General features: G+C 45.0%; 1 protein-coding gene across 4 annotated transcripts in view; it reads right to left on the reverse strand.

Annotated features, from left to right (window-relative positions):
* Positions 1-21,192, reverse strand: part of LOC112226530 (EMILIN-3) — a 70,333-nt gene that overhangs the window by 31,286 nt on the left and 17,855 nt on the right. For 2 of the 4 annotated variants that reach the window (XM_024390901.2, XM_024390899.2), the window contains exon 2: positions 6,603-7,106. The exons of 1 other annotated variant lie outside the window; for it this stretch is intronic. In XM_024390901.2, coding sequence (XP_024246669.1) covers positions 6,603-6,904 — 302 coding nt within the window. In that variant the 5' untranslated portion in view covers positions 6,905-7,106. Of the gene's footprint in view, positions 1-6,602; positions 7,536-21,192 lie in introns of those variants that run through there. One more of the 4 variants, XM_024390900.2, reaches the window with a different exon arrangement.

The following is a 21,192-nucleotide window of genomic DNA, read 5'->3' on the forward strand; positions in this document are numbered from 1 at the left end:
CTCGGAAGCATCCACCTCCACTATGAATGCCAAAGAGGGATCCGGTTGGGCCATCATGGGAGCCGAGGTAAACAGAGCCCTCAGGTGACCAAAAGCCCTGTCTGCCTCAGCCGACCACTGCAAACGTACCAGGCCCCCCTTCAGCAGTGATGTAATGGGAGCCACTACCTGACCAAAACCCCAGATAAACCTCCGGTAGTAGTTGGCAAACCCTAAGAACTGCTGCACCTCCTTTACCGTGGTGGGAGTCGGCCAATTACGCATGGCTGCAATGCGGTCACTCTCGGATCTCCACCCATGAGGTGGAAATGCGGTACCCTAGGAAGGAGAAGGACTGCTGGAAGAACAGGCATTTCTCAGCCTTGACGTACAGGTCATGCTCCAACAGGCCGACCAAGCATTCTGCGCACCAGGGGCACATGCTCGGCGCATGTAGCGGAGTATATCAGAATGTCATCAATATACACCACTACACCCTGCCCGTGCAGGTCCCTGAAAATCTCGTCTACAAAGGTTTGGAAGACTGATGGTGCATTCATCAACCAGTACGGCATGACGAGGTACTCATAGTTCCCTGAGGTGGTACTGAAAGCCATCTTCCACTCGTCTCCCTCCCGGATACGCACCAGGTTGTAAGCGCTCGTGAGATCTAGTTTGGTGAAGAAGCACGCCACATGCATTGACTCAATCGCTGTGGCTATGAGTGGTAGCGGGTAACTATACCTCACAGTGATCTAGTTCAGACCTCGATAGTCAATACACAGGCGCAGACCTCGCTCTTTCTTCTTCACAAAAAAGAAACTCGAGGAGGCGGGTGAAGTGGAGGACCGAATGTACCCCTGACGCAGGGATTTGGAGACATATGTTTCCATAGCCACCATCTACGCCTGTGAGAGGGGATACACGTGACTCCTGGGAAGTGCAGCGTCTACCAGGAGCTCTATCGCACAATCACCCCGTTGATGGGGTGGTAATTGAGTCGTCTTCTTTTTGGAGAAGGCGAGAGCCAAATCTGCATATTCAGGGGGAATGCGCATGATGGAGACCTGGTCTGGACTTTCCACTGTAGTAGCACCAACGGAAACCCCTAAACACCTCCCGAGCACTCTTGCGACCACCCCGTGAGAGCCCTATGTTGCCAAGAAACAGTGGGGTTATGATAAACCGACCAGGGTAGGCCTAGCACCACAGGAAACGCAGGAGAGTCAATAAGGAAGAGACTAATCCTCTCCTTGTGAACTCCCTGCGTCACCATGCCCAGAGGAGCGGTGGCCTCCCTAATCAACCCTGCCCCTAATGGTCGACTATCTAAGGCGTCAACGGGAAAAGGCACAGCCACGGGAACAATGGGGATCCCTAAACTTTGGGCGAACGATCTATCTATAAAATCCCCATCCGCGCCTGAATCGACGAGCGCCTTATGCTGGGAATGCGGGGAAAACTCAGGAAAAGTGACATACAAAAACATATGTGCAACAGAGGGCTCTGGGTGAGAATGGTGCCGACTCACCTGGGGTGACGCCAGAGCGCCCTGCCTGCTGCCTCAATACCCAGAGGAACCAACCCAGCACCGACCGGCAGTGTGACCTCTGCGGCCACAGATGGTGCACGAGCACAGATGGTGTCCCTGTTCACCGCCCCTCCCAGTTCCATGGGTATCAGAGAGAGGGGTGCGGGGGATGTAATCAACAGACCCCGATCAGGACGCCTGCGGGTAGCTTGCAGGTTATCCAGCCGGGTTGGACAGGTCCACCAGCTGGTCGAATGTGAGGGTGGTGTCTCTGCAGGCCAACTCCCGACAGACATCCTCGCGCAGACTGCAGCAATAATGATCAATCAGGGCCCTGTCGCTTCATCCTGCGACAGCAGCCAGGGTCTGAAACTCCAGGGCAAACTCCTGGGCGCTCCTCGTCCCCTGCCTCAGATGGAAGAAGCGTTCACCCACCGCTCTACCCCCGCACAGGTGGTTGAAGACTGCCCAGAAATGGCGGATGAACTCCTCAAACTGGTCCAATGCAGCATCTCCCTCTCTCCACACGGTGTTGGCCCACTCCAGGGCTTTACCGGTGAGGCACGAGATGAGGGCGGACACCCTTTCACGGCCCGAAGGAGCTGGGTGAATGGTTGCCAAGTCTAGCTGCAACAGGATCTCCTGGCTGTTCTCAGCCGTCCCATCGTATTCCTGGGGAAGGGAGAGATGAATCCCACTGGGACCAGGAGAAGGAGGGGCGTGTAGTGGAGACCCCAGTTGTGCTGGTGGAGGCACTGGTAGAACTCCCTGTCTCTCCCAGTTGACCTTTGTCTGGACAACGCGGTCCATGGCGGTGACAAGATGGTGGAGCATTGCTGTGTGCTCCTGGACGTGCTCCTCCACCCCTATACCCGGGGTACCTGCTCCTGCTGACTCCATAAGTTTGGTCCGGAATTCTGGGGTGCATACAGGCGGCAAAGAAGTCAGGCGCAGGAGAGCAAAAACTGTGTTACAACGGTGCAGTTTAATAATAAAAATCCCCATAAATAGAATAATAAATACAATGTGTACAAAACCCTCCGTCGCCACAAGAATAATGTGCACAAGCACTTATAATAAACAATTCCAGACAAGGACATGGGGGGGAACAGAGGGTGCAATGATGGAATTGTAACCAGGTGTGTGGGAAGACAAGACAAAATAAATGGAAAATGAAAAGTGGATCGATGATGACTAGAAGACCGGCGATGCCGACCGCCGAACGCCGCCCGAACAAGGAGATGAACCAACTTTGGCGGAAGTCGTGACAACGTCACCTCTTAAATCTACTTCAATCAGTGTAGATGAAGGGGAGGAGACAGGTTAAAGAAGGATTTTTAATCCTTGAGAAAATTGAGACATGGATTGTGTATTCTGAGGGTGAATATGCAAGAAAATAGGATTTAAATACCTTTGAACGGGGTAGTAGTAGGTGCCAGGCGCACCGGTTTGTGTAATGAACTGCAAAGGGTTTTTAACACTCAGCAGTTTCCCATGTGGTCCACCACCCAAAGGACATCCAGCCAACTTGACACAACTGAAGGAAGCATTGGAGTCAACATGGGCCAGCAACCCTGTGGAACGCTTTCGACATCTTGTAGAGTCCATGCCCCGACAAACTAAGGCTGTTCTGAAGACAAGGGGGGGTGTATCTAATGTTTGGTCAGATCTTCAGCATTATATCCACTATTAGAAAAAAATACAATAGGCTGGGCAGCAACGCCTAGTGGAGAATCAAATCTATCTACAGCTACCCTTTGGTCTCCCATGTTGTAATCTCATCGATCAACGTCTCAGCCAAATATTACCCAATTATCCACGTTTGAAATTACGTAGTTTGCCCGGTGGGTTGTTATTTTGTCACAAGCCTCAAGGCTGACGTTGAGGAGATCCTGCCTGGTAGTAGTAAGGTTTTAACCTACCCAAAATACAATCAGTGGCCAGTTTATTAGTTACACCCATCTAGTACCTGGTCAAAACTCCCATTGCCTCCAGAACAGCGTAAATTCTTCTGGGCATGGAAACATTGCTCAATTGGTATGAAGGGACCTAACGTGTGCCAGGAAAACATACCCCACACCATTACACCACCACCACCAGCCTATACTGTTGGCACCTGACAGGATGGGGCCATGGACTTATGTTGCTTACGCCAAATCCTGACTCTGCATAACGTAACAGGAACCGGCAATGTTTTTCCAATCCTAAATTGTTCAGTGTTGGTGATTGCGTACCCACTGCAGCCGCTACTTCTTGTATTTAGCTGATAGGAGTGGAACCCAGAGTGGTCGTCTGCTCCAATAGCCCATCCATGAAAAGGACCAACGAGTTATGCATTCCGAGATGCTGTTCTGCACACCACTGTTGTACTGCGCTGTTATATTCCTGTTGGTGGTCAGAAAGCCTGTTAGTTTGCTCGATTCTTGCCATTCTCCTTTGACCTCTCATCAACGAGGTGTTTTTGACCCACAGGACGGCCGCAGGACGGCCGCTGAATGAATGTTTTTTGTTTGTCGAGGCATTCTCTGTAAAACAGAGCATTTTTGCAAATTTAAATAAAATAACCTTATTTACATAGGTATTCAGACCCTTTGCTATGAGACACGAAATTGAGCTCATTTGCATCCTGTTTCCATTGATTATCCTTGAGATGTTTCTACATCTTGATTGGAGTCCACCTGTGGTAAATTCAGTTGATTGGACATGATTTGGAAAGGCACACACCTGTCTATATAACGTCCCTCAGTTGACAATGCATGTCAGAGCAAATACCAGGCCATGAGGTTGAAGCAATTGTCCGTAGAGCTCTGAGACAGGCTTGTGTCGAGGCACAGATCTGGGGAAGAGCACCAAAACATTTCTGCAGCATTGAAGGTCCCCAAGAACACAGTGGTCTCCATCATTCTTAAGTGGAAGAAGTTTTGAACCACAGAGCGTCTTCCTAGAGCTGTTCACCCAGCCAAACTAAGCAATCAGAGGAGAAGGGCCTTGGGCAGGGAGGTGACCGCGAAGACGATGGTCACTCTGACAGCACCATAGTTTCACTGTGGAGATGTGAGAACCTTCCAGAAGGACAACCATCTCTGCAGCAGTACACCAATCTGTCCATTATGGTATAGAGGACAGACGGAATCCACTCCTCAGTAAAAGGCCCATGACAGCGCACTTGGAGTTTGCCAAAAGGCAGCTAAAGACTCTCAGACCATGCAAAACATGATTCTCTGGTCTGATGAAACCAATATTTGAACTCTTTGGCCTGAATGCCATTCGTCACATCTGGAGGAAACCTGGCACCATCCCTACGATGAAGCATGGTGGTGGCAGTATCATGCTTTGGGGATGTTTTTCAGGGGCAGGGACTGGGAGACCAGTCAGGGTTGAAGGAAAGATGAAAGGAGCAAAATACAGAGAGATTCTGAAATCCTGCTCCAGAGCACTTAGGACCTCAGACTGCGACAAAGGTTTACCTTCCAACAAACCAACGACCCTAAGCCCAGCCATGTCCTCATGTCCTTGAGTGGCCCAGCCAGAGACAGACCTGAACCCATTTGAAAATAGCTGTGCAGTGATGCTCCCCATCCAACCTGACAGAGCTTGAGAGGATATGCAGAGAAGAATGGGAGAAACTCCCCAAATACAGGTGTGCCAAGCTTGCAGCATCATACCCAAGAAGACTCGAGGGTGTAATCGCTGCCAAAGGTGCTTCAACAAAGTACTGAGTAAAGGGTCTGAATATTTAAGTAAATGTAATATTTCTGTTTTTTATTTGTAATACATTGGCAAATGTATAAAAAACAGCTTTTCTTTGTCTTTATGGGGTACTGTGTGTAGATTGATGAGGGCAAAAAAACTACAAAAAACTACTTTTTTTTTTCTCATCAATATTTATACCCTGCATTTAGCATCTCTTGTTTTGTATGATCTTCGTGTTTATTATTATTAAACTCACCTTCTGCACCTGCTTCCTGACTCCCTGTGTATATTTTACAGTTATAGCTTAATGTTAGCTCGCTAACGTTGAACCTAGTTGGTTAGCTCTGTAGCTACCTGCAGATTAATACTAAATCTATGACAATGTTTGTATTGGTAGTAGTATGATTTGGGATTATGCCGACTCATCGTTTAGCTACATGCCTAAACAAAAAACTCCACTTTGCCAGATGATTACATGACACATCAAGTTAGCCAGGTGTGTCTGCGGGTGATCACGGCCATCTATTGTATTTCATGAACATGTGTACATGTCTAGGGGTGGTTATAGCATTTCCTTCACATGATTTATCAATTTAGACAAGTGTGTTGGGCATGTGTCATCTAATAATTAGAAAATATTTATACAATATTTTTATTTGGACACTTTATACCTTTGTGCATGAGTCAAATCAACGTAGCTATTTTTTGCTTACCAGAGACAGTAATGTGATAAACAACATGACATGCACCATTGTCAGATTAGGATATAGGCCAAGGATTGGGTATTTTAACCTGGAGTTATTCCTTATTGTAAACTACTACTTTTACCACTTTTAGTCTTGACAAGTGAATCCTTAAAGTGCTGGGTGGGGCTAAGGCTTATGAGGGTCTGAACGATGCTGAATGGGTGTAGATAAAGAAGAGCTCTCCAGTAGGTGTACCAAAACATTCAAGGGCCAGAAAAACGAGAGCCTCGTGTTGGCAGGCTCCTCATTCTTTAAACAGACAGCAGTGGCTTCTGTAACTCATGGACATTATAAACATGGAAATATCTGTAGCATATATGCATGGAGCAAGTGAAAGACACATAATGGTTCTTACATCAGCCTATCTCTGTAAGACTGCTATTGTGACCCAGGAATCTAATTATGGGTTAGGAAGTCCTGTGGGGGGAGGGGGGTGTTTCTTTGTTCACGTGCACTTGTCTAAACGTTAACAATAAAAACATTTGATCCCCTGTAGTATTGTAAATGGCTTTGGATAAGATGGAAATCAATGGAAATCCCTATTGCCATGTAAATCACTTTGAGCACTTGGCGAGGTGCTGTATGAATCCAAGTCATTACAAAGTATTCCTTGTACAGGTGAGGCTAGAGACAGTTTCAGGTGGTGCACTTACTTGTGACGGCCCAAGGGTTTGCCCGGAGTGTAGTGTGAGTTGACTCCAGACTTGTACAGGTTGTATCTGTTGCCATGGCCTCCGCCATAGAGCGGGTTCCCATGGCCTGTTCCATAGAAGGTTCCTTTGGCGTCCACCAGTGACAGCAACAGTCCTAGAATAAAGGGCTGCAAAGCGGCTTGAGGCAACCTGGACCTCATTTTCTCTTCTGGGTGGCTTCCAAAATAACCCGTGGAAAAGCACCAAAAAGGAGGACAAAGATGAACAACTGATGGACCGATTGAGAACCAAAGGAGATGCATAAAAAACAGACAAGCTGTGTGTTAGGATCCTGGTGCCTCGAGTGTTTTTGTCTTGTCTTCAGTCAGCCCTGAGGGAAACCTGTAGACGCATACATCTGCAGAGTCCACAGCATCCTGACCCGTCCTGCACCTCTTCTCTTCTGTTTTCTTCAACACACACTCTCTCAGACAACTGCCAGCGACAGGCAGAGCAGAAGGAAAACTAGAGAAGGAGAAGGGAAGAGGGAAAGAGGGAGGGAGAGAGCACAACCAAAGGTAAAGTAAAGGAGAGAGAGAGAGAGATAGAGATGGTGTCTAGGAATGCCACATATCCATATACACATGTAAATGTGTGTGTGTGAAAGGAGGGACGTTTCTGACTCAGCTTCTTCCGTCTTCTGTGCTCTGTGTGTGTATGAGGGTGTGTGTGTGGAGCAGCGTGCTCTACTACTGACTATGAGGGGGCAGGCTGACAGGCAGTAGCCATTTGTATATGCCCTGTCCCTCCCCAGGCCCTACCCCTATCCTTAGCCCTGCCCTGAAATGCTACCCAGCCCAGACACAGGGGAACAACCCCATACTTTCTCTCAAATTCAGATAAGATTTATTAGCATGAATGGCAAGGCCACTGTTGCTAAAGCTATATGACATCAACAATAACAGTAAAAAATGAACAATACAATTGGTGATTAGAGAAAGGGGAATATATATATATATAGTACCAGTCCAAATTTTGGACACCTACTCATTCAAGGGTTTTTCCTTTTCCAGTTTTGTACATTGTGAACAATAGTGAAGACATCGAAACTATGAAATAACAGATATGGAATCATTTAATAACCAAAAAAGTGTTAAACAAATCAAAATATATTTTATATTTGAGATTCTTCAAAGTAGCCTATCTTTGTATCAGGTTTCAGGTAAGACCCAAGTGCAGACTGTGTTGAAGTAACAATGTTTATTGCAACAACAGGGGCAGGCAAACGACAGGTCAAGTCAGGCAGGGGTCGATAATCCAGAGTAGTGGGGCCAAGGTACAGGACGGCAGGCAGGCACAGAGTAAGTACAGGCAAGGGTCAAAACCAGGAGGGAGAGAAAAAGAGAGACTGGGGAAAAGCAGCAGCTGAGACAAACCGCTGGTAGACTTGAACAAACAAGACGAAGTGGCACAGACAGACAGAAAAAACAGGTATAAATACCCAGGAGATAAGTAGGAGTAGGGATACACCTGGAGAGGCGTGGAGACAAGCACAAGGACAGGTGAAACAGATCAGGGTGTGACACTTGCCTTGATGACAGCTTTACACACTCTTGGCATTCTCTCAACCAGCTTCATGAGGAATGCTTTTCCTACTGTCTTGTAGGAGTTCCCACATATGCTGAGCACTTGTTGGCTGCTTTTCATTCACTCTGCAGTCCAACTTATCCCAAACCATCTCAATTGGGTTTAGGTCGGGTGACTGCCTAGTTAAATAAAGGTTACTTTTAAAAATGTATTTTTATTGTGGAGGCTAGGGCATCTGATGGAGCACTCCATCTCTCTCCTTGGTCAAATGGCCCTTACAGCCGGGATGTGTGTTGGGTTATTATCCTGTTAAAAATCAAATGATATTCCCACCAAGCAAACCAGAAGGGATGGTGTATCGCTGCAGAATGCTGTGGTAGCCATGCTGGTTAAGTGCGCCTTGAAATCTAAATTAATCATTGACAGTGTCACCAGCAAAGCAACCCCTCTCCATCACACCTCCTGCTCCATGCTTCTGATGGGAACCACACATGCAGAGATCATCCGTTCACCTATTTTGCATCTCACAAAGACACAGCGGTTGGAACCAAAAATATAAAAATTTACCTCATCAGACCAAAGGACAGATTTCCACCGGTCTAATGCCCATTGCTCGTGTTTCTTGGCCCAAGAAAGTCTCTTCTTGTTGTCCTTTAGTAGTGGTTTCTTTGCAGCAATTCAACCATGAAGGCCTGATTCACACAGTCTCCTCTGAACAGTTGATTTTGAGATGTGTCTGCTATTTGAACTCTGTGAAGCATTTATTTGGGCTGCAATCTGAGGTGCAGTTAACTCTAATGAACTTATCCTCTGCAGCAGAGGTAACTCTGGGTCTTCCTTTCATGTGGCGGTCCTCATGAGAGCCAGTTTCATCACAACGCTTGATGGTTTATGCGACTGCACTTTCCGCATTGACTGACATTTATGTCTTAAAGTAATAATGGACTGTTGTTTCTCTTTGCTTATTTGAGCTGTTCTTGTCATAATATGAACTTGATCTTTTACCAAATAGGGCGATTTTCTGTATACCATCCCTACCTTGTCACAACACAACTGATTGGCTCAAGCAAATTAGGAAGTAAAGAAATTCCACAAATTAACTTTTAACATGCCACACATGTTAACTGAAATTCATTCCAGGTGACCAACTCATGAAACTGGTTGAGAGAATGCCAAGAGTGCAAAGCTGTCATCAAGGCAAAGGGTGGCTACTTTGAAGAATATCAAATATAAAATATGTTTTGATTTGTTTAACCCTTTTTTGGTTACTACATGATTCCATATGTGCTATTTCATAGAATTTGATGTCTTCACTATTATTCTACAATGTAGGAAATAGTAAACATAAAGAAAAATGCTTGAATGAGAAGGTGTGTCCAAACTTTTGACTGGTACTGTATATTTCTTTATGAATAGAAATACAATAAATTAAATTATATATTATTAATAATAATGTGATGATCTAAAAAAGCATTTTGATAAGTAAACAAAACATCAAAAAGAAGATGTACAGTGAGATCATTGTATACATGTAACAACATTAAATAGGTGAGATACAACGAGGTTATATATGGAATGTATGCATTTGTCAGCAGTGTATGTATGTGTGAGTGTATAAGGGTGTGTGTGGATAAGTGTATGAGTGTCTTACATGTTATTTGATGTATTCCTTGATGTCTATTTAGAGCAGGGGCGCAACTTTGGTTGTAGAAGTGTAGAATTGAGAGCTTCTAGCGGTGAAGATGCCATTGGAGGAATGGAGGCACTGGCTGGAATGGACGGAACCTGGCCGGGTGTCCAAGAACGTCAAGCCGGATTCCCTGTCTCGCCGCTATAGCCCCACGGTTACTACCCCGGAGCCCGAGACCATCCTCCCACTGCTTGCCTGGTGATGGCACTCAGCTGGGGTATAAGGAAACAGGTCTAGGAGGCGCAGCAGTCCCAGCTGAACCCTGGGGGCGGGGCCCGGATAACAGGATGTTTGTGCCTGACGCTGTCCTCATTCCTGTAGTGGGCCCATTTGTCCAGGCTGGCCTGCCACCGGGCTCCCGTCAGACCCTGGCCTTCATGCGACAACGCTTTTGGTGGCCTACTATGGTTCCTGATATCGCTGAGTGTCGCTGCCTGCATGGTCTGTGCTCAGAACATGACTCGTTGCTAGCTCCGGCTGGTCTTCTTCAACCACTGCCTGTTCCTCACTGTCCCTTTTCCCACATATCCCTGGATTTCATCATGGGTCCCTTTTGAGGGAAACACTGCCATCCTGACTGTGGTCGACCGGTATTCCAAAGTCACCCACTTCATTCCTCTCCCCAAACTACACTCGGTCAAGGAGGCTCCCCAGCTCCTGCCACGAGCCTATCGCCATTTTAGTGTTCCCTAGGGTATCAGCCCCAGCTCTTCCCCGAGCATGAAGAAAACGTTGGCTATAGCCCAGATGTTTGTCTGCCACTGGAGGAGAGCCCGGTTGGCCCTCCTAAAGACCACCTCCAGGTATCAATGACAAGTGAATTGCCATCGGATGCCGGCTGCCCCGTATCGTCTCAGGCAGAAGGTATGGCTATCCACCTGGGATCTTCCTCTCTGGGTGCAATCCCGTAAACTCTCCCCCTGGTTTATCGGCCCTTTCCCGAATTCCAACATCATTAGCGCCTCTGCTGTTCATCTTCTGTTGCCCCGTACCCTTCGTATACATCCTACCGTTCATGTGTTCAGAGTTAAACCCATGTCTCACACCCCTTTGTCTCCTGTTTCCAGCCCTTTGTCTCCTGTTATCTTCTCTAGAAGGTTCGACCTCGGGGCAGGGGGTTCCAGTACCTGGTTGACTGGGAGGGTTATGTACTATGTCCCAGAGGAGAGGTACTGGGTCCCTGCCAGGGACATCCTGGACCTAGGCCTCATGGCGGATTTCCTATGCCGGCACCCCGGTCAACCAGGTATGCGCCCAGGTAGGACGCCAGGTAGCGCCCCCTAGAGGGGGGGTACTGTCACAAAATTATCTGTTTCACGTGTCTTTTTGATTGTCTCCACCCCCTCAAGGTGTTGGCTATCTTCCCCATTATCCCCTGTGTATTTATACCTGTGTTCTTTGTTTTTCTGTTGCCAGTCCGTGTTGTTTCGTCAAGTCTACCAGCATTTTTCCCTCTATTCCTGTCTCTTGATTGTTCCTGTATTCTAGTTTTCACGGTTTTGACCTTTTCTGCCTGCCCTGACCCTGAGCCTGCCTGCCGTCCTGTACCTTTGCCCCACCTATAATACTGACCTCTTGCCTACACTGATCCTGAGCCCACCTGCAGTCCTGAACCTTTGCCCCTCCTATCTGGATTACTGATCCCTGCCTGCCCTTGACCTGTCTTTCGCTTGCCCCTGTTGGATTAATAAGGCTAGGGTCCTTTTTTCTCAATTTCCCCCTGACTGACGTGCCCAAAGTAAACTACCTGTTGCTCAGGTCCTGAAGCCAGAATATGCACGTAATTTGTACCATTGGACAGACGACACTTGGCAGTTTGTATGAATGTTAGAATAATGTAGGAGACTATAACACAATAGATATGGCAGGAAAAATCCAAAGAAAAACCAACCTGAATTTGTTTTTTTTGAGAGCCCATGCTCTTACAATGGAAAGAATACTGGCATTCTGAAATCTAGCTCTCAGGATGCAATCCCTATGGCTTCCACTGGGTGTCAGCACTCAAAATTCTAGGTTTCGGGCTTGTTTATTCCAAAACGAGTAAGAATAATGATTTTTACCACAGGGACACAGACTTGGAAATTTGTGTATGCGAGAGCGAGGAAGAGGACACGCACCTGCTAATATCGTTTTTCTATTGAACATACTTCTTTCCGTATGAAATATTATAGTTTAATTTCATTTTAGGGTACCTGAGGATTAAATAGAAACATATTTTGACTTGTTGAAACAAAGTTTAGGGGAAGATTTGTTAAAAGAGTGGATTACTCAAATCGATGGCGCCATCTCAACAGACTTTTTGGGATATAAATAAGGATTTTATCTAACAAAACTATACTACATGTTATAGCTGGGACCCGTTGGATGACAAATCAGATGATGATTTTCAAAAAGTAAGTGAATATTTAATCGCTATTTGTGAATTTATGAAACCTGTGCTGGAGGAAAAATATTTTGATGTGGGGCGCCGTCCTCAAACAACCACATGGCATGCTTTCACTGTAAAGCCTACTGTAAATTGGACAGTGCAGTTAGATTAACAAGAATTTAATATTTTAATCGATATAAGACACTTGTATGTTCATAAATGTTTAATATCCCAAAAATGTATGATTATTTATTTAAATTGCGCACCCTCCAGTTTCCCCAGAAGTTGTCCCGCTGACGGGATGCCTAGCCTTTTAATAAACTGGTGTTAATTCGATGTTGTTGACATCTGGGTCTTACCTGAAACGTAATCATGTTGTATTTATTATGGATCCCCTTGGCATCAGCTACTATTCCTGGGGTCTGTCAAAATTAAGGCAGTTACACAATAAAAAAATTGTTGCAATACATTTACAACGAATTTCGCAACACACTAAGTGTGTGCCCTGCTCCACTACCACATATCTACAACAGAAAATCCATGTGTACGTGTGCGTATGTTATCATGTGTGTATGCATGAATGTGTCTGAGCCTATGTTTGTGTTGCTTCACAGTCTCCACTGTTCCATAAGCTGTTTTTTAAAATCTTATTCTACTGCTTGCATCAGTTTCCTGATGTGGAATAGAGTTCCATGTAGTCATGGCTCTATGTAGTACTGTGCGCCTCCCATAGTCTGTTCTGGACTTGGGGACTGTCAAGAGACCTCTGGTGGCATATCTTGTGGGGTATGTGTGGGTGTATGGTATACATGGATTACCTGATGTGGAATAGTGTAGCATGGGTGTCCGAGCTGTCTGCTAGTAGTTTAAACAGACACCTCGGTGCATTCAGTATGTCAACACTTGTAGTGATGAAACCAATCTCTCCTTCACTTTGAGCCATGAGATATTTACATGCATGTTGTTAATGTTATCTCTCCGTGTACATTTAAGGGCCAGCTGTGCTGCCCTGTTCTGAGCCTATTGTAATTGAGGTCTCTCTTTGTGGCACCGGACCACATGACTGAACAGTAGTCCAGGTGTGACAAAACTAGGGCCTGTAGGACCTGCCTTGTTGATAGTGCTGTTAAGAAGGCAGAGCAGCGCTTTATTATGGACTTCTCCCCATCTTAGCTACTGTTGTATCAACATGTTGTGACCATGACAGTTTACAATCCAGGCTTATTCCAAGCTGTTTATTCACCTTAACTTGCTGAATTTCCACATTAGTCATTACAATATTTAGTTTAGGGTTTATTGAATGATTTGTCCCAAATACAATGCTTTTATTTTTTTTTCAATATTTAGAAATAACTTGTTCCTTGTCACCCATACTGAAACTAATTGCAGCAGTTATTTCACTCACTGTAGATCTGCGTGATGAGGTGGAGAGAGGCTGGACGGCGGGCTGCCTTCTGAGGAGTCGGAGGCGATTGAATAAACCCCCACTACCCTCAATTCTGCTAGCAAACATGCAATCTTTGGACAATGAAATGGACGAGTTATTGGGAAGATTAAACTACCAATGGGACATTAAAAACTGTAACATTTTATGTTTCACGAAGTCGTGGCTGAACGACGACAATATCAACATACAGCTGGCTGGTTATATGATGTACTGGCAGGATAGAACAGCGACGTCTGGTAAGACAAGGGGCGGCAGTCTATGTATTTTTGTAAACAACAGCTGGTGCACGATATCTAAGGAAGTCTCGAGCTATTGCTCACCTGAGGTAGAGTTTCTCATGATAAGCTGCAGACCACATTACCTACCGAGAGAGTTTTCATCTATATTCTTTGTAGCTGTTTACATACCACCACAGTCAGAGGCTGGCACTAAGATAGCATTGAATGAGCTGTACTCCGCCATAAGCAAACAAGAAAACGCTCACCCAGAGGCGTCGCTCCTAGTAGCCAGGGACTTTAATGCAGGGAAACTTAAATTTGATTTACCACATTTCTATCGGCATGTTAAATGTGCAACCAGAGGGAAAATAACTATTGAACACCTCTACTCCACACACAGAGATACATACAAAGCTCTCTTTTGACCTCCATTTGGCAAATCTGACCATAATTCCATCCTCCTGATTCCTGGTTACAGGCAAAAATTAAAGCAGGATGCACCAGTGACTAGATCAATAAAAAGTGTCCAGATGAAGCAGATGCTAAGCTACAGGACTGTTTTGCTATCACAGACTGGAATATGTTCCCGGGATTCCTCCGATGGCATTGAGGAGTACACCACATCAGGCATTGGCTTCATCAATAAGTGCATCGATGATGTCATCCCCACAGTGACCGTACGTACATACCCCAACCAGAAGACATGGATTACAGGCAGCATCCGCACTGAGATAAAGGCTACAGCTGCTGCTTTCAAGGAGCGGGACTCTAACCGGGAGCTTAAAAGAAATCCCGCCATGCCCTCTCACAAACCATCAAACAGGCAAAGCATCAATACAGGACTAAGATTGAGTCGTACTACACCAGCTCTAACGCTCGTGGGATGTGGCAGGGCTTGCAAACTATTACAGACTATAAAGGGAAGCACAGCCAAGAGCTGCCCAGTGACACGAGCCTACTGGACGAGCTAAACTACTTCTATGCTCGTTTTGAGGCAAATAACACTGAAACAGGCATGAGAGCACCAACTGTACCATGAGACTGTGTGATCACGCTCTCCGCAGCTGATGTGAGTAAGACCTTTAGACAGGTCAAAATTCACAAGGCCTCAAGGCCAGCGTACCCACCGTACCTTCTCAGCCGTGCAATCAGGTTTCGGAGCCGGTCACGGGTGCACCTCAGCCACGCTCAAGGTACTAAACGATATCATAACCGCCATTGATAAAAGACAGTACTGTGCAGCCGTCTTCATCGACCTTGCCAAGGCTTTCGACTCTGTCAATCACCATATTCTTATCGGCAGACTCAGTAGCCTCGGTTTTTCTGATGACTGCATGCCTGGTTCACCAACTACTTTGCAGACAGAGTTCAGTGTGTCAAATCGGAGGGCATGCTGTCCGGTCCTCTGGCAGTCTCTATGGGGGTGCCACAGGGTTCAATTCTCGGGCCGACTCTTTTCTCTGTATATATCAATGATGTTGCTCTTGCTGCGGGCGATTCCCTGATCCACCTCTACGCAGATGACACCATTCTGTATACTTCCGGCCCGTCCTTGGACACTGTGCTATCTAACCTCCAAACGAGCTTCAATGCCATACAACACTCCTTCCGTGGCCTCCAACTGCTCTTAAACGCTCTTAAACGCTAGTAAAACCAAATGCATGCTTTTCAACCGTTCGCTGCCTGCACCCACACGCCCGACTAGCATCACCACCCTGGATGGTTCCGACCTAGGATATGTGGACATCTATAAGTACCTAAGTGTCTAACTCTCCTTCCAGACTCATATCAAACATCTCCAATCTAAAATCAAATCTAGAATCGGCTTTCTATTCTGCAACAAAGCCTCCTTCACTCACGCCGCCAAACTTACCCTAGTAAAACTGACTATCCTACCGATCCTCGACTTCGGCGATGTCATCTACAAAATAGCTTCCAATATTCTACTCAGCAAACTGGATGCAGTTTATCACAGTGCCATCTGTTTTGTTACTAAAGCACCTTATACCACCCACCACTGCGACCTGTATGCTCTAGTCGGCTGGTCCTCGCTACATATTCGTCGCCAGACCCACTGGCTCCAGGTCATCTACAAGTCCATGCTAGGTAAAGCTCCGCCTTATCTCAGTTCACTGGTCACGATAAAAACATCCACCCGTAGCACGCGCTCCAGCAGGTGTAGCTCACTGATCATCCCTTACGACGACACAACAGTGGTAGGCTTGATTACCAACAACGATGAGACGGCCTACAGGGAGGAGGTGAGGGCCCTCGGAGTGTGGTGTCAGGAAAATAACCTCACACTCAACGTCAACAAAACTAAGGAGATGATTGTGGACTTCAGGAAACAGCAGAGGGAACACCCCCCTATCCACATCGATGGAACAGTAGTGGAGAGGGTAGTAAGTTTTAAGTTCCTCGGCATACACATCACAGACAAACTGAATTGGTCCACTCACACAGACAGCATCGTGAAGAAGGCGCAGCAGCGCCTCTTCAACCTCAGGAGGCTGAAGAAATTCGGCTTGTCACCAAAAGCACTCACAAACTTCTACAGATGCACAATCGAGAGCATCCTGGCGGGCTGTATCACCGCCTGGTACGGCAACTGCTCCGCCCACAACCGTAAGGCTCTCCAGAGGGTAGTGAGGTCTGCACAAGGCATCACTGGGGGCAAACTACCTGCCCTCCAGGACACCTACACCACCCGATGTTACAGGAAGGCCATAAAGATCATCAAGGACAACAACCACCCGAGCCACTGCCTGTTCACCCCGCGAGGTCAGTACAGGTGCATCAAAGCTGGGACCGAGAGACTGAAAAACAGTTTCTATCTCAAGGCCATCAGACTGTTAAACAGCCACCACTAACATTGAGTGGCTGCTGCCAACACACTGAGACTGACACTGACTCAACTCCAGGCACTTTAATAATGGGAATTGATGGGAAATTATGTAAAATATATCACTAGCCACTTTAAACAATGCTACCTAATATAATGTTTACATACCCTACATTATTCATCTCATATGTATACGTATATACTGTACTCTATATCATCTACTGCATCCTTATGTAATACATGTATCACTAGCCACTTTAACTATGCCACTTTGTTTACATACTCATCTCATATGTATATACTGTACTCGATACCATCTACTGTATCTTGCCTATGCTGCTCTGTACCATCACTCATTCATATATCTTTATGTACATATTCTTTATCCCCTTATACTGTGTATAAGACAGTCGTTTTTTGGGGAATTTTTAGTTAGATTACTTGTTGGTTATTACTGCATTGTCAGAACTAGAAGCACAAGCATTTCACTACACTCGCATTAACATCTGCTAACCATGTGTATGTGACAAATAAAATTTGATTTGATTTGATTTAAACCAACACCTCATTTGGCCGCCTTTCGTTCCAGTTCTCTGCTGCCTGTGACTGGAACGAATTGCAAAAATCGCTGAAGCTGGAGACTTTTATCTCCCTCACCAACTTCAAACATCTGCTATCTGAGCAGCTCACCGATCGCTGCAGTTGTACATAGTCTATCGATAAATAGCCCACCCAATTTTACCTACCTCATCCCCATACTGTTTATATTTATTTACTTTTCTGCTCTTTTGCACACCCATATCTCTACCTGTACATGACCATCTGATCATTTATCACTCCAGTGTTAATCTGCAAAATTGTAATTATTCGCCTACCTCCTCATGCCTTTTGCACACAATGTATATAGACTCTCTTTTTTCTATTGTGTTATTGACTTGTTAATTGTTTACTCCATGTGTAACTCTGTGTTGTCTGTTCACACTGCTATGCTTTATCTTGGCCAGGTCGCAGTTGCAAATGAATTTTTTATTTATTTTTTAAATGAAGTGCTTTGAAATGCTGGTCATGGCTCACATTAACGCTGGGGATAAGCTTCCTGCCATCCAGTACCTCTATACCAGGCGGTGTCAGAGGAAGCCCCTAAAAATTGTCAAAGACTCCAGCCATCCAAGTCACAGACTGTTCTCCCTAATAACACACAGCAAGTGGTACCGGAGCGCCAAGTCTTGGTCCAAGAGGCTTCTAAACAGCTTCTACCCCCAAGCCATAAGACTCCTGAACATCTAGTCAAATGGCTACCCAGACTATTCGCATTGCCTCCCCCCCTTCTCCACACCACTGCCACTCTCTGTTGTCATCTATCTAGTCACTTTAAGTACCTACCTACATGTACATACTACCTCAACTAACCGGTGCCACTGCACATTGACTCTGTACCGGCACCCCCCTATATAAATTGTTATTTTTATTGCTGCTCTTTAATTACTTGTTACTTTTATCTCTTATTCTTATCTGTATCTTTTTAAACTGCACCATCGGTTAAAACCTCTTAAAGAGGCTGTGAATTTTTGCAGCTTTTTGTTAAAAATCGCACAAAATTTCAACGTCCTGCTACTCATGCCAGGAATATAGTATATGCATATGATTAGTATGTGTGGATAGAAAACACTCTAAAACTGGTTAAATCATGTCTGTGACTATAACAGAACGTGTGTAGGAGGCAAAATCCCAAGGAAAACTGTTCACAAAAAACACAAAAAAAATATCCCTCCGCCAGTCTCTGTATTGTCTATGGCAAGGGAAAATAGATAGGGCCCAGTTTACAGTTCCTACAGCTTCCACACGATGTCGCCAGTCTTGGCAATTGGGTTGAAGTTTATCCTTGGTGAAATGAGAAATAGGCACTTCCTGTCATCGAGTACACCGGAGGAAGTTATGAAAGGGAGAATATGGACCATGATTTCAAGACTTGCTGTTATTGAATACAGATCGCCCCGTGATCAATTTGATCGATTATTAACGTTTACTAATACCTAAAGTTGGATTACAAAAGTAGTTTGAAGTGTTTTGTCAAAGTTTATAGGCAACTTTTTTAATTTAAAAAAATGACGTTGCGTTTTGGAAAGGTGCTTTTTCCTGGATCAGACGGGCTTCATAAATGGACATTTTGGGTATACATGGACGGATTTAATCGAAACCCCCCCCCCAATTGTGATGTTTATGGGACATATAGGAGTGCCAACAAAGAAGCTCGTCAAAGGTAATGAATGTTTTATATTTTATTTCTGCGTTTTGTGTAGCGCCGGCTACGCTAATTCTTTTGTTTGCGTCCCCTTTAGGTATTTCGGGGGTTGCATGCTATCAGATAATAGCTTCTCATGCTTTCGCCGAAAAGCATTTTAAAAATCTGACATGTTGGCTAGATTCACAACGAGTGTAGCTTTAATTGAGTACCCTGCATGTGTGTTTTAATGAAAGTTTGAGTTGTATCGAGTACTATTAGTTGTCACTCTGAAATTTCCACTGATGTTGATCCCTGTACAGGGACAGCAGCCATAAAAGGTTGTAAACATTTCACTGTAAGGCATCAATATGAAATGGCATCATGTCCTTTGCAATGTAATATGAAAGGGCTGCAGTGAGTTCCTGTTGTATTCGGCGCATGTGACTAATACAATTTGAATTGATTTGATTTGACACATTGGCTTTACTCAAAGCCAGTGGCATGTCATTAGTAAAGATTGAAAAAAAATAAGTGGCCAAGACAGCTGTCCTGGGGAATTCCTGAATCCACCTGGATTATGTGGGAGAGGCTTCCATTAAACACCCTCTGTGTTCTGTTAGACAGGTAACTCTTTATCCACAATATAGCAGGGGGTATAAAGCCATAACACCTACGTTTTTCCAGCAACAGACTATCATCAATCATGTCAAAGCCACACTGAAGTCTAACAAAACAGCCCCCACAATCTTTTTTATCATTAATTTCAATATTTTTTCACCTTTTACTCACTCACTTCACTGAATTCAAAATTACAATGCTTGTCTTTCATAATTTGATCAGTTATACTTGGATGTGTATTGTCAGCGTTTGTTGCTGGAATGTCATGCTTGAATTTGCTTATCGTGCCAGTGGGTTTTGTGATGAATGAGCCATCTGATTCAATGAATGATGGAACTGATCAACAGATTCATGTGGTATATGTAGACATGTTATTTATTTGTTTTCCATTTGAATTTTGCTGTGCTTTTAAATGGTTGAAAGACATTTTGGTGACCGCTAAATCAAAAATCTGATATTGTTTTTCATTACATAAAGAACTGTATTATACATTATATATTATATATAAAGTATATATATTATATGGAGACATGGTTGAACAAGGACATGGATAATGTACAGTTAGCTGGGTTTTCCATGTATAAGCAGGAAAGAACAGCATCGTCCGGTAAGATCCGTGGGGGTGGGGAGTGTTTCTTTGTCAACAAAGGATTTTGTCAACAAAATCTCTTATATTAGGGAAGTCTCAAAGTTCTGCTCATCTAAGTTAGAATACCTAATGATAAGCTGTTAGACTATACTGTTTACTATTTACCATGAGAGTTTTCATCTCTATTTTTCGTAGCTGTCTATTTACCACCACAAAAACATATTCTGTCACTAATACCGCAATCAACGATCCATAAGTATTCATCCAGAGGCGCTGCTCCTAGCGGCCGGTGATTTTAATGCGGAAAAACAAATCTGAACGTTTATAAGAAATCCGACTACACCCTCCGACGAACCATCAAACAGGCAAAGCTTCAATACAGGACAAAGCTCAAATCCTACCAAACTGGCTCTGATGCTTGTCGGATGTGGCAGGCCTTGCAAACTGAACAACGCAGCAAGTATCTTCACAATTCGCATACCGCCCAAACAGATCCACAGATGACACAATATCTATTGCACTCCACACTGTCCTGTTCCACTTGGACAAAAGGAACATCTACGTGAGAATGCTGTTCGTAGACTATAGCTCAGCATTCAACACAATAGCAGTGTGGTGCTTGACAACAACCTCTCCCTTAATGTGAGCAAGACAAAAGAGCTTATCGTGGACTTCCTGAAAACATCCCCATTCACATCAACGGTTTGAGAACTTCAAGTTCCTCGGTATCCACATCGCTAAAGAACTATCATGGTCCAAACACACTAACACAGTCGTGAAGTGGGCAAAACAATGCTTGTTCCCCTCAGGTGCTTGAAAAGATTTTTCATGGGCCTTCAGATCCTCAAAAAGGTCTACAGCTGCTTCATTGAGAGCATCTTGACTGGCTGCATCACTGCCTGCTATGGCAACTGCTCGGACTCCGACCGCATGGCGCTACGGAGCATAGTGCGTACGGCCGAATACATCACTGGGGTCGAACTCCCTGCCATCCAGGATCTCTATACCAGGCGGTGTAAGAGGAAAGA

Source organism: Oncorhynchus tshawytscha, linkage group LG28, assembly GCF_018296145.1.
Source record: "Oncorhynchus tshawytscha isolate Ot180627B linkage group LG28, Otsh_v2.0, whole genome shotgun sequence".
NCBI lineage: Eukaryota > Metazoa > Chordata > Actinopteri > Salmoniformes > Salmonidae > Oncorhynchus > Oncorhynchus tshawytscha.